This window comes from Grus americana, chromosome 3 (genome assembly GCF_028858705.1).
Source record: "Grus americana isolate bGruAme1 chromosome 3, bGruAme1.mat, whole genome shotgun sequence".
NCBI classification, from domain to species: domain Eukaryota; kingdom Metazoa; phylum Chordata; class Aves; order Gruiformes; family Gruidae; genus Grus; species Grus americana.
The window spans coordinates 66,803,410-66,818,110 of NC_072854.1; the positions used below are offsets into that span (position 1 = coordinate 66,803,410).

Genomic DNA, 14,701 nt, shown 5'->3' on the forward strand with positions numbered 1-14,701 from the left:
AGCTTGCCAGTACTACCAGAAAATATTGCCAATGGGTGTATGGAGTTGGTTGTCAAGGAACAGAAAAGAGCCAGAAATGTGTTGCTCCTTGTAATAAGAATGACCTCATGGTAACTAATATCAGAGCCTAATATGTCCCTAAAATAAACTGAGACAAATACGTTTATTTAAAAAGTTTTTCTTGTTCCCTCTGCTTTTGAGTGCTTCAGGATGCCAAAAAAACAGACCCTAAGAACCTGACTCCACTGCTGTAGTCATGCTGAGCTACGTGTTTGGGAGCAAAAGACTTGATCAGTTCTTGTGTTGCTATCTCAAATCCAATAGGAGCTGCCTCCACATGTGCCAAGCTTGGAATCAATTCATTCTTTCATTCTTTGATAAATCCGTTTAAAGAGCTCAAGTACCTTTAAACTTTCATTTGAAAATAAAGTTTCTCTTGAAATGACTTTAGGAGAGTTCTGTAGATTTGCCGAGGGACAGAGTTTAGATGGGTTAATTTGCTGAATTCTTGAACAGATTTAAGAAAGGAATGTACAATGGGAATTTGGAATGAATTTGAGATTGATGCTGTCAGCCTTGCTGTAGGTTTTCCACTAGTGGTTCTCCATAGAAGGAGAGGAAGATCAGAAAGAGCAGATGCTGACAAAGGCTGCGGACTGCTAGGACAAACCTTGACATTCAGAAGAGAGGAGTGGAGAGTTAGAGCCTGAACCTTAATGGGAATTGACAGCCATATCAATAAAGAAGGGCAGGACTGAGAAACCAGAAGGATTTCTGAGGTTGCTGGTACCAATGGAGCTGGAGAGACACAGCATGGCTGTGCAGGGTGTGTTGAGGGGCTGTATGTAGGGAGGGGGACATGAATGCTCTTGGAAGTGAGCACTGAGGACGGAAGTTCAGTTGAGATGAGAGGAATTAGTGGTTGGGGAAAAGCAAGTGAAAAGTCCTTGAGGCAATAAGAGAGATTAACTAGAACCATGGGTTAAAAGAGAAATGAATAAGGAAATGTGCAGCTCTCAGGTCAGCAGCTTGAAAGCTGAAATCATGCAAGTAAGTGGGAAACGCTGGGAGGGGGACAGAGAGACAGGCTTTGAAATCAGATTGGAAGGCTGATGGAGAGGTGGGTGATAGATGAGACAATGCAGAGGAGGAGAAAAGAGTTGGAGCCAGAGCTACTCAGAACAGGAAAGAGTAGGAAGAAGTAGAAGCAGCAGAAACAGGCCAGAAGATTAGTGTCCCATGTACCTGACCCAGAAGGAGGGTGGGAGAGCAGAAGTGCTTTCAGAGAGAGAAGGCTGCCTGGATCCTCAGCCTGTTAGGTCTGCCATAGCCATTATGGACTGTTAGATTCTGGCTCCACTCCACCTCCACATCCTCAAATGTTTCAGTCAAAGCAACAGTACAATCACAGATGACATGCATGGATAATACATTCTCGCTTGTGCAGCTCCTTAAAATATAGCTCAAGGAGGCATAGCAACCATTACTATATTTAAAATGAAATATTATTTATCAAAATACATTACTTCCAAAGATGACAACACCTTGCAGCAAATCTGTGGAGTTTCTGTCATTCTAGCTACCTGTACATAAACACAAATTTCTGCTAAGCTTTGTTCATCCCAGAGGATGCCAGCACCATGTCATGCTATTTTTTGCATGTGACGTTATTTGCAGCTGCAGTTTTCCAAGACTTGTCTTCTTCCGACTGCGTAAGCCACCCCATACCAGTAGCACAGTCCTATGACCCACATATTGTTCAGCACCGATCAGTGGAGAAGAATCCAGCGTAAGAAACTGGAATGTTCAAGAAGGGATGATTGCTTTTATTTCCTGATGCTTTTGTTTCCTAATGACTGTTTATAGAGTTTATTTTTTTGTATTTAAAACTTCTATACAACATGCATTCTCAGTGTAAGTGACTTACACCTGGCTGGCTGGCTTTATAAGGAGCGCAGCATCTTAAAGTGGCTAAGAACTTAACAATACTGATTAGATACAAAACAAGCTGTCCTATGTTTTGGGTGGAAAAAAAAGAAGAATCATAAGGATTCATGGAAATGTGCCTAACATCTCTTCAGTCAGTATTAGAAACCAAAAGTAGAACAAATTTAGTGTGGGTCATTTTGCTCCTGCCTCTGAAAGCGCAGGGTTGGTCCCTACTCTATAACCACAAATGATTTGTTCGTTCAAGTTTTGAATGACTCAGCTGCTATAAGCCCATCACCTCCTTTGGGAGACATTCCACAATTTAATAGTTTTGGGTAAAGTTCTCACTTTCTGTGGAAGAGATTGCTGCTAGGAAAGATCATGAAATAAAAGCACAGAAAATGCCCGTGTTCTGTTGTTTGGTAAAGAGTAGCCACAACAGGAACTGGCCTAGGATTTGTTTGGGACCAAAGATTTAGCCTTCCTTTCTGCCTTTCACTGGAAACCTGAATGGCACAGAAGATGTGGGAAAGGATTTGCTGCTGCAAGAAGTAATCAGAAAGGAACTGCCATAGTAGATCAGAGTAGTCACGTATCCACAGGCTCTAGCTGTAGCTAATGTCAGGTGCTTCAGGAGAAAATTTAGCAGGCCATTTTGGAATAATCAGCCTATGAGGGCTTGGATCCTTCTGTCTTGATGATTTACATATTTCGTACTCTTGGAACTTAAGCATAACTGTACACATTCATACTGCTTGTACAGTCTCCTGAATTCAGAGGCTTACTACAGTTGCATGATATGGCCCAGAGAAGAGTTGACTAAGTAGACTTCCAAACTGGTATACTTCAAAACTTTTTTGAATATCTTGATCTATCACTGAAAGATAGAGTAGAGCATTCCAGAGATTAAGTAGGTATCATGCAGAGAGATATTTCCTTTATCAGATTTGAATTTCTTTCTCTGAGTTCTGTTGAAGTGCTTCTTCTGTTATGAGGAAGAGCATTGGGAGCTCTTCAGCCATTTTATGACATGTATTATTACTCTGTGACCTCTCATTCACTGCTCTCAAAAAGTTACACAGCCCCTCATCTAGTAGTTCCTGTTTCCAGAACACGTAGTACTGATTGTTGTTTGGCTGCAGACTTCGCTGAAGGACTCAACTTGGGCAGGAAATGGGTGGAGAGTCTGAGTTTAGATCACAAAGTGCCGCCAAGCCGTGATGCCTGTGCAAGCGTATCCAAACTCCTGTAGTTGAGAGCAGTCGTCATGAAGGAGCAACCATTTTCTGCAAGCTGGCTCCTGTTGCCAAACCTTTTGGGTGTTGCAGTTGTCTACCATTACATCCACCTGTTGAGTTTGCTTGTACCAGGACTGCGTTTCACACGTGCTGTTGTAATAGCTGCATTGCTCAAAGCGACAGATAGAGCACACATAAACCACAAGGCTCCCACAATTTTTTGCAGTTACTTTTCCTCATTAACAAAAGATCTAGAGCCAAAGAATAAATGTACGTGTATCTTCTCTGCATAGTTTTCATTTCCTCCTGATTGATAGGAGAGATGCGCAACATCTACTGTATACTAGAAGTGAAAAACAGCCACAAAGTCAAATTTCTGACAGATTTTTGAAAAAGAAGCAATATTGTGTGTTTTCAAATAGCTTTTTCTGATTTCTACACCAGCTGGTTGAACATTTCCGAAAATTACCACTTTTTTAACAGATATTTTAATTTGAATACAATGTGTGAATATTTCCATTCCTTCCTTTTTTTACCAATTCTAACAAATGGCTAAATGACCTCAATGACCTGTAGCACATTCATCTTTGAAAACACACGGTTATGTCTATATGGGCTGCCACAGAACCAAAACACAGGAAGGTTCAAGTTAATTTTATCTTCTCAAAGGTAGCCAGTCCAGTTTTAGCTTAAACATTTTCTCCCCAGTTTATTTTTATCTAAATGACCCATTTTTTATACCTGTTCAATAACAGGGTCTTAAACTGGATCTAGATTTGCACTCCTAAGTAAATTTAATGCATGCTCCCCTGTGCTTATCTAATAGTGAGGTTGGACAGGAATAATGGCTACTAGAATTGCCACACTGAAGGCATTCATTAACATTAGTAATCAGCAATCTTGTGTGGAAGCTTTATGCTTATGGTTGATGAGCCCTTTATTGTGTGGCGTTGAGATAGCTTGTATTCAAGCAGGAATGAACCCGCTAAGAAAGGCCATCAGGTGAGGTTTCCATGGCAGCAGTCGTCCCTTTGCTGCTCCCGTTTGTGGTATAGACAATGCAGGGATAGTCCATGTGTCACTGCTCAGTGGAGAGAAGGCTGATGTTACTGCATCCCAACGTAGCAAGCAGCACAGGACAGCTTGTTTTAAGGAAGATCAGGGCGGCTGATGAGGTGAGTTTGTGACCGTTGTCTCCCGAGTGGTGCTTGGTACGTCTTTTGCTCAAAGCATGAGTTGATACGGCATGGCAGCACCAGGGACAGACGTACAACAGCTACGCTGAACTCACAAGCAGTATTGCCAAAGAATGAATGGGCAGCAAAGAGCAGAGTGCATGAGCTGTACTCAGAGACTGTGAACTAGCCAGAGATCACTGACATTCGGGAGCTCATCAGTGACTCAGTGGTTGGATATAAAATATTTCCTCTTTCCAGCATGAATGCATTCCAGCAAATGCCACTTCCACTTGGTTCAAGAAGTTGGCTGCATAGGTGCAGTTTAGAAGGTCCCTCGAAAAGTCCCTCTGTGAAGGTGCTTTATGTGGTGGGCAGTTTCACCACACCAGAGAAAATATGTGAAAAAGAAGCACTGGCTTTTTTTCAAACTCTTTCCTTGGAACTTGTTTTTCACAGAATGATCATAAACCAGAAGCAAATGAAACTGAAAAACGTTAGGCAGTAATAGACACTCCCTGCTAAACCAACCTGGGAGTAGAGGACATCACATTACCTTCTGCCCTACTGTCCCATCTTTTTCTTCGTTCCAGAGGAACATGATATCTCCTGTTACACTGGGTTACACAGGAACCCTTTATTTTTTTCGCAGATACCTTTATCTTGTCAAGTTAATTCTGGCACAGAAGAATGTTGTGGGAAATAACTGTAAAGTACAGAGATCATTTTCCATATGTGAACTCATTTGGAGAAAGGGGTTGTAATCTGCTTTTAGGTTGTGCAGATTAATTTACTGACACGTGTAAATTCCTGCATGAAGTGTCCAACTGTTAAGGGTTTGGCTGTGATAAAAGCTTGTCTAAGGAGGAGGGAAGCTCTGACAACCATGTACATTTCCAGGGCGATGGAGAATCGTTAGACAGGGATTCCGTACTCTCTGTGACAGGCACTTACGGTAACAGTTTTGGGTGGACTTCTGTGTCTCATCCCTTCAGGAGCTTGTGACTGTTGATTTAGTGATCAGAAGTCTTCCTTAAACAAATAGAAGTATCAGCAAGTGAAGCAAATTATATGGATGTGGAAATCCCCATCAATAATAGCCTGTGCAGCTGCTGAGTCTTCTCTAGCTGTGCTTCACCGTGAGCTTCTCTCTCAAATTGCCGGGTCAGAAAGGAAGAGATTTACATTCTTGAAGAGAGCCCAGCAGCTCACGGGCCTCAGTCTGTCTCCACTGAGCACTTTTCCGGGTTAGCCTCTGTGATGTTTGCTCAATTGTTTGGCAGCATTTCCCTTTCTTAGCTTCCACCTACTGGAACGTGTGGACTCACTCTACTCCCTCTGACTTCACCGCTCACCACGTCAGGTCTGTCCCTTCAGAGGGGACAGGTGTCCATTGCAGTCACACACAGCGAAGCCACATACCTCATGTGCCGCTTCAGGCTGCGCTGCAGTTAAGCTGACACCCTGTCCCCTGGGTTAGCGTACCAACAATCCACTGTAGCTGAATGCTAAAAATCTTGTGTGTCACCAGCAAACCGCCATTATTCCTTTTCCTTTACTGTATGTTGAGTGTGGAGCTGGGCAGAATTGCACTAATGAGGCGGTTTCTTTTTTTTTTTTTTTTTTTAAAAAAAAAGATGTTCATCCTACCTAGAGAAAAATTATTAGATCCCAAATGATACTAGGTAACTGAAAGAAAAGGAGGAGCAACCTAAAACATAGGTGCTGAAGAAATTATTCTCTCAAAGAGAAGCTGAACCATATGTTTCTGGCAAACCCAAAACTGACACCCTTGCCAGGTGTAGCGAGGAGAAGCAGCAGAAACACACAAATGTGTACAAAATGAAAGAAGGATGCTGCAGAAAGCAGAGAGTTGGGCTGTGTAGGAGAGCCCAGAGGGCCCTGAATGCTCTTTGGATAAAGAACCTGCTTGGAACAGAGGGTGCTGCAGTTTCCATGCTGCTGCACGAAACGAGCGTGTATTCCTTGTAAATACAAACGCAGCAGGGACATACCTGCCTACATCAGAACATGAAAATTGGCTGACTGCTCATATTAAATTTAAAACAAAGCAGTGAGAATGTGGGAAATCAGTCATAGTTTCATAATTTGTGATGTCTGTTCTGGGTGGATGTCATCCAGGTGCTCCAGTTCAGTTGCAACTTGCAGTCCTTTCAAATAATTGCTTTTCAGGTTACAGCAGCTAAGTGTATAACCCAAGCTACTTTTGAAATACAGGGCTGTAAGAGTCAGTACTTGTTATTTTTGTTTTGTTTCAGGGTGTGCTGGATTCACCATGTTACAGGAGTGTGGGTGTACCCACTTCTTGAACACCTCAGCCCAGGTGTCAAAATAATCTTTTTTGCAGCTGTTACCGTAATAATTAACATATTCTACTTGGTGGGAGAGGTTTTGAACAACTACATCTGGGATACCCAAAAATGTGAGTATTGTTTTAGGAATATTAACTCATGAAATACACCGTTGGGACTTGAATATGCTCCCTTGAAAGTCGAGAAGGTTTTAAGCTGGCTAAAACAAAGGATAATGACAGAAGTTCCACTGAACGCCTTGCTTGCTTGCTCTTAAAAGCAGACGGATGAATGGAATGGCTGCTGGAAAGCATGATGAGCTATGAATATGTATTTTTTTTTATAACTTCCAATACTAATTTAAGAGCTGTTGGCAATTACCTGAGAGGTTTACAACCCACTTGGTTTACAACCCACTTATTAGCTGATGAACCCATTAAATGCAGCAAGAATAAAGTATCATTCTGTGGGAATGCTGTTAACGGCAAGCTTAGACTTAGAAATAAAAATATATTCTTTTCGTATTTTCAGGTACAAGGTGTTTTCTGCTTATAAATTTACTCAAGGAAAATGAATATGTTCATGTCAGTAAAATAATAGGAACAAAAGATCACCTTAGTGCACCTAACTGTGCAGACTTTACATCATCTACCCTGCCATTGCTGAGTAGAGGAAGAGGGAAAGTTAGACAAACACAAGATTAAAAGTAGGTTCCTTTAATCTATGAAAGATGATTTTCATTTATCAAATTGTCTGAAATAAGCAAACAACATTCATAATAGCCGCACCGGCAAATCACAACTGGAGTGAAATCCATGCTTCGTGGGAATTCTGTCATTGCATTCATTGGGCACATAACACGTTGGGACCATATGAATAGCATGTGTATCCCCTTTTGGGAAACTTAGTCTGCACTAGTTAATACACTGTAAATTCACATGGTAGTTTATTGCACACACAAATCTCTTTTAAGAAATCCTCCAGTGCTAGGTAGAACCTAATACCAGAAGCTCAAGCAGTTTTACTTGCTGTTTGCTCATATTAGCACCCAGATATAAAGTGTCTTTTTGGTTTTGCTTTAGAACCAGTGAGCATCGGTCACAGTGTTTAAGTCTGGTTTTCAGTCCTCAGTTTGATGTCACATTCACATCTATTTAACTTATTTAAGTTAATTCAGGAAAGAAGTTTCTGAAAAAGGCAGCTGCAAGGAATAATTTCACTTGACCTAAGTCCTGTATGAAGAATAATAATAATGTGGTGAAGAATCACATGTTCTTACCAAGTCCATAAATTAGTATATGGTGGAAAATCTCCCTCACTATTCCACACTATGCATAACAAAATCCCTGGTTCTTGTGGCCCTCCACCTTAGAGGAGCTAACGTCAATCAGGTCATTCTTCCAACCTCTTCCAAGGTTCACCATGGCCTTATTATTCTCTCCACCATTTCCTTGATTAGGTTAAAGAGTATCGATCCAAAGTTCTTTGTGGCTCAAACATTTGCTAACCAGAAAATGCTGTGGGTCACCTGCTGGTTTGCTGTGCTCGAAACACTTTGCATAAACCTAACCTGAAGCGCATGGCTGGCACGCCACAAACAGCAGAGATGTAAAATAATGCCAGTCTGTCACCATGTGAGACCTGGGAAAATATTATTTGAAAACTGTACATTTAAAAGGGGCTTTTGAGCAGTAAGCTTGCAAATTAAAGCAGTCTGCCATGAGAAGATTTCTGGGGTGAGAGGGGGCTGGTTTGGGTTTGGAGGTTTTTTTCCTTTTCCTCTGGAGATGCATTAAATAAAGCCTCACTACTGACAAAATGATTTGCAGTTAGTTTTTCCAAGTTAAACCACAAACATGGTAGGCAAGGAAAAATTTGCCCTTTGTACAAGCCAGTGTCTGTCCACAGTTTGGAGGGTATCTGCATTCCTGCCAAACTGCAGTAGAGTGCTTCAGAAGAAAGGAAAGAGGCTCTTTTAAAAAGGCAAATAAAACAGCTCATTTAAAACTATTGGAAAAGTTTCTTCCAGCAGAAAGCAGAAGACTCAAGGTTGGCTCTGGAGCAGCCTTGTAAACCCACTGTAATCTTTTGGACCCGGCCTCTTGTTTTGGTTGTTAAACCTTCAGCTGTGGCTCTTCCATTACATTGGTTTGCCAGCAACACCCAGGGCCATTGTACTTGGGCTGCTGGCAATGTGCAGACCCATTTGTTTTCATGTTGCTTCTTTCAGCAAGGCAGTTCTGCAGCTGTGCTTTCTAACTGCAGAGGGGTCTTATTTAACATTTTTGTTGGTGACATGGACAGTGGGATCGAGTGCACCTTCAGCAAGTTTGCCGATGACACCAAGCTGTGTGGTGCAGTCAACACGCTGGAGGGAAGGGATGCCATCCAGAGGGACCTTGACAGGCTGGAGAGGTGGGCCTGTGCGAACCGCATGAAGTTCAACAAGGCCAGGTGCAAGGTCCTGCACGTGGGTCGGGGCAATCCCAAACACAGTTACAGGCTGGACAGAGAATGGATTGTGAGCAGCGCTGAGGAGAAGGACTTGGAGGTGTTGGTGAATGAGAAGCTCAACATGACCCAGCAATGCACACTTGCAACCCAGAAAGCCAACCATGTCCTGGGCTGCATCAAAAGAAGTGTGACCAGCAGGTCGAGGGAGGTGATCCCGCCCCTCTACTCCGCTCTTGTGAGACCCCACCTGGAGTACTGTGTCCAGCTCTGGGGTCTCCAACATAAGAAGGACATGGAGCTGTTGGAGCAAGTCCAGAGGAGGGCCACAAAGCTGATGAGAGGGCTGGAGCACCTCTCCTGTGAGGACAGGCTGAGAGAGTTGGGGTTTTTCAGCCTGGAGAAGGCTCTGGGGAGACCTTATAGCAGCCTGCCAATACCTAAAGGAGGAGGCCTACAAGAAAGCTGGAGAAGGACTGTTTACAAGGGTGTGTAGTGATAGGATGAGGGGTAATGGCTTTAAACTGAAGGAGCATAGTTTTAGATTAGATATTAGGAAGAAATTCTTTACTGTTAGAGTGGTGAGGCACTGGAACAGGTTGCCCAGAGAGGTTGTGGATGCCCCATCCCTGGAAGAGTTCAAGGCCAGGTTGGATGGGGCTTTGGGCAACCTGGTCTAGTGGAGGGTGTCCCTGCCCATGGCAGGGGGGTTGGAACTAGATGGTCTTTAAGATCCCTTCCAACCCAAACCATTCTATGATTATGATTTGTTGTTTCCCATATTGGAATTAATTAACTATGTTTTTAAAGTGACTTCTGGTGTACCTACCATCTATGCATATATTCCATTAGCAGGTAATCTTACTTATGACTGGATTTTCCTCTCAGCATTCTCAAACATTGCTTCTCTTTTGCCTTCATTCCTCAGAAGTCTTTCTTTTCCAGCATGCAGCAGGCCTGAAAACCTCCAAAAGAAATATTTGTATTTGAGATGTCTGGCAGAGAGGGCTTAGTCAGAAGAACAATACTTTTGTCAGATACCAATAGTAATTCATTGTCCAGGAACAGGCATATGAAATAGCTGAATGTTTTCATTGCCAGAAAAAACACAATCTGCTGCCCGGCCCAGACTGCGCTCAGCATAGAAAAGAGACAAGTCCTGCAGCAAGGATAAGTTCTTTAAGGAGCCCTACGCTGAACACAGCCTTCCTGCTATTTCTGAAAGACATGGCCGTTGCAAGAAGAGAGAGGCACCCTATCAACAGTAATAGATTCTTCATTCTTCTACTCTGAAAAAAGGGAGATGTACTTGCAAATATTTAAAAATCCAAAGTTTAAATGGGAGGGAGTGTTAAAGTTACTGAATTCTGATATACAATTTTTAAAACTTGCTTTCAAATAAAGTCAGCTGCTTAGCTTCAGCTATAATAACATATTTTAACTTTAATTTGCTTGCAGGTAAGCAGAGGAGGTGAGGCAACTAACTGTTCCCAGACCCCTGCAGCAGTCAAAGGCTGAGCGTGCGGCAGGGGGTTAGGCTGATTTGAAAAGGGTCTGGAGGGAGGGAGGGTTGTGCAGTTCATTACTGGACAACCACTGCCATCAGGTGTGCAGATGCTCTTTTCGTTCACAGCAGATGAGGTAGCACATGCAAGAGCATGTGAGCAAGTAGGCGAGAAACAACAGCAATAAAGGGAAAAGAAAGATTAATGCATTAGAAGAACCTCTCTAAGTAAACTCTTCATTTTTATTCATTGAGAGACTTTTAAAAGCTGTTCTCCATATGTTTTCAGGTATTGAAGAAGGAAGAGAAAAGCCAAAATTGGACTGAACAATAGAGGCAACATGGAGGATTGTTTATGGCTGCATGGAAGATTTCTCATCCCCAACAGAGGTTGGCATGGAGAGGAATCTTTTGGACAGGAGGAAGTTTAATGGACCCTCTGCTCAGTGCAGGGATATTTTTGGGTTTTATATGGAGGCAAAATGATTTTAGCTAAGAATAATAATAATGTTTCAACCTCCATTCCTATTTCTCCATGCTTGCATGTGACATACACATATAAAATGTATATTTATCTCCACGGCATTCTCAACATGCGTTTCTTGCATCAAATAAGTCATTAAATCATTAAGTCATTAAATCTTTTCACTTCCACCAAGAAGAATGAATCCATTCTCCGTATCGTTTGAGAAAAGCTTAACCAGATAGGTCTAATATGGGGAAACAAAACAATCCTATATATTTCAAAGTACAGTGTAAAAATACAGTAGAAGTTAATTGCATGAATGTATCCGAAGAAGAATTCAATCTGACTGAAATATTAATGTAACACTATGTAACAGCTGCCTTAAATTGGTGATGTTAATAATTTTATCAGTCCAGTAAAATCTTACTTGCTGTGTTAGACTATCTGAATATGATGCAACTTTTCTTAAATAAAGAAGGCCTAAATAAAGATCAAATCATCCCTGCATTTTGTTTCTTTATGCTGATTCTTGATATTCTAGATGGATTGATGACATTTGAATGATATACTTTCAGGTTTTCCAGTGTCAGCTGTAGATGATGTTATTTCTACATGAGGATTTTTCTTCTTACTTTCCTAGTACAAGACCTGATGCTGCATTTTCAAGTTGCAAGTTCTCAGTAGATGGGCTGAGCCGTTAGTGTTACACCAGAGAGAGCATTTAAGCCTTGCTTCAGGAAGGCACATAAGCAAATGTTTAAAGTTAAATATATGCCTGTTTGTATTAGAAATTCAGTCGCAAAATGCTAGCAATTGTTTAAACTTGACAGGATTCTATTTAATTATCAGACAATCAAGAAGGAACTCTAATAGGCAGAAAAATTGTCTAGAATTAAAGTGAATGAAATAATTTTCAGCAAGAAATTATTTATTAAAAGTAACTTTAATATCTAAATGTCTTGGTATTCACATCACATTTATTCATTAGTGTGTTTAAATGTATTTATTTTAACACATGCGGAGCACTTCAAAGATGTTAATGTGTGATTTTTATTAAAGGGATTTCTGCAGAGTTTTAATATGACTTAACCACGTTTCTACTCTAGAACAGTTGTGGGGGAAACTGATCTCATGCAACTCATGACCTGCCTCCACAGTATTTTTTAAAATGTATTTATGTACACACTGTCATAGGAAACAGTGTACAAGTTCAACAATGTGCTTTTTGGTTGGTTTCCTTCAAAAATAAGGCTTCTGTGTTGATACTGTCTTTGTGACTGTCTGTCTGTCCTCTCAATAATTTCTAACTTGTTAGGTCAGAGTTGCAAAGATTTCAAAGCTAGGCAAGTTGCTAGCAAGTTCATGGAAATAAGTGGCCAGAGAAAGAAGAAGGAGTTCCTCTGATGGTCCACAGAGGGAGAGGACAGTACATGCAAAACGAGCAGAATTTGGAAGCAAATTAGCTGTAGCCACGTGGCCTTGCATTAGGGATATTACGTTCCGCTGGACCTGAGCTGTGCATTACATATGCACAGTAATACTGCAACATGGTTACTCTATCCACAGATAACTAGGGCTTGATTGTAGTAGATGGTTGTTGTTGGAGGTGGTAAGATCTCTGTTGTTTGCAACAGGCTTTTAAAACTCAGGAAGAAAAGAAAGAAAACATGGCTTCAGTCATGTTTAGTGAGCTAGGAACAGTTTCAAGTCACTGCTGCTGGAAGCTGTGGTAGCACATGAAAGTACTGGCGGACAATGAACGTTCTGAGGAATTTGGCTGTACTTTCCTACAGCAGCGGCAGCGGTGACAGACGTCGCGTTGTGAGACATTATCAGCTGCAGCTTAGGATGGGAAGCCCAAAGCACAAACCCTGTTGACTTGTTTGTCACTTGAAGAACTTGCATAATCCATGCTCTGCTGTTAAGTCTTAGCACATCTGTGCAACTTTTTTATTTCGCGGGGATTGTTTCCTCCACTGAATTCACGCATTCATTCTGATGGAAAGAATGTGTTAAATAAAAAGAAGAAATGCCAAAATGCCACACAGCTGTACGCATTCTGCTAGAGCGCACTCTGAACGTCTCTGCAGCATTTATTGTACCACTGCATGGCTGAGACCTTAACAACTGGCTGTCGATGGAAAGACTCCTCTTTCTCCGTAAGTTTTGCACCTGCTCAAGGTAAGTTTTTCTTCTAATACCATGTCATTTTAGGTGATACTGGAAATGTAGTAAGAATATAAAGAGAACAGAAAAATCAGAGATCAAAATTGCATAGCTGAATCCATAGGCAGGTGTCCAAGTGAAAGAAGACTCCCTTCCAGAGGTACAGCATAGGGACACTTAAAATTGTTATCTCTCATACCTATGAATTTGTGAATATTCACCACCTCAAAAAAATAGACTACCAAGCTTAGATCTCAGTTAAGCCCCTGAGGCTGGCGATGCTAGCCAAAGGCAATATATGTGACAAAATGTGGTGGGTTTCATTTGGCTTGAGGAAATTTATAGTATTCCAAGAAGGTTTGAACTCAATTTGTCTTCTCAGATCTCAAAAAGTTCTCCACCTTGTGTGAGCTTTGAATCATCGTATTTAAAGTCAAAAACATTCTAGAGCATTAAATCCAGCCTATGATGTATGAACCATGATATAAATAACTTCGGGGCCCGTGTACCCAGAGAGCACTCTTCTAGACTGTGTTCATTCCCTTTAGAATTACACAATCCATCATTCTTAAGAAAGATGATGGATGAATGATGACTAAAGTAAAAGTCACTTGTAAGCTTGCCAAATTTCAACCATCTTGGCTGATATTGTCCCTGAAAGGTATTTCTCTTGGGGGAACTATTTTTTGGTGGAAAACTTTTTGTCAGAACAAGTCATCTATTTCCAAGTGCAAGTCTATGAAAAAAAAACCCTAAAAATCATGTCTGGAAAACTTTTCTGTTGCTGTGGAACTGGGTCTTTGGAAGAAGGACAGCATTTATGTTAGTAACAGTTCTGAATTTATGGGGAAAATCTATTCGTCTTTGTCCAAGTTTTAGAAAAATATGCCTGCACTTCCCTGTCATGCACAGGTAATTCTCCAAAGTGTTTATCGGCTTTGGGAATGATCCATCTTGTGGCTAAATGGGATTTTCCCTACTGTCCCTGATCCATTGACTTTCTCCAGGCCTGATTACCCAAGACACACACCAGAATGGGGACCCCGACTTTGTTTCCCATGTATTGTCAATACCTCCCCAAAGGACACAAATAAAGCTGCCTCGACCAAGGAGGGAGGGAGGGAGGGAGGGAAGGAAGGAAGGAAGGAAGGAAGGAAGGAAGGAAGGAAGGAAGGAAGGAAGGAAGGAAGGAAAGCTTTGATGAAAACCTGAGCAATGAGAATAGATTCTAGATGAATAAGTGAAAAATCTAGCTTTTCTCTTGAGGGCTGCTGTAAAATTAAATTAGTAATGTTTGTTGAGTATGTCATAGCCGCAATGATAAACCACGTAGAAAAGTCTGTGAAGGAATCATTAGTTTTGTTGTCAGAGAAGAATATAGCGTGCAGTAAATAAGGCAGGCTGCCACACCTTGAACCACAAGGAAAAAACCAAAATAGAGTTTCATCATTCAGTGAGCA

At 41.4% G+C, this 14,701-nt stretch overlaps 1 protein-coding gene across 1 annotated transcript in view; it reads left to right on the forward strand.

Annotated features, from left to right (window-relative positions):
* Nucleotides 1–11,571, forward strand: part of AIG1 (androgen induced 1) — a 127,492-nt gene extending 115,921 nt beyond the window's left edge. Inside the window, exons 5-6 of the mRNA XM_054821647.1 lie at nt 6,622–6,785; nt 10,899–11,571. Of these exons, the coding sequence (XP_054677622.1) occupies nt 6,622–6,785; nt 10,899–10,936 (202 nt within the window). The 3' untranslated portion in view covers nt 10,937–11,571. The remainder of the gene's footprint in view (nt 1–6,621; nt 6,786–10,898) is intronic.
* Nucleotides 11,572–14,701: the final 3,130 nt, after the last annotated feature.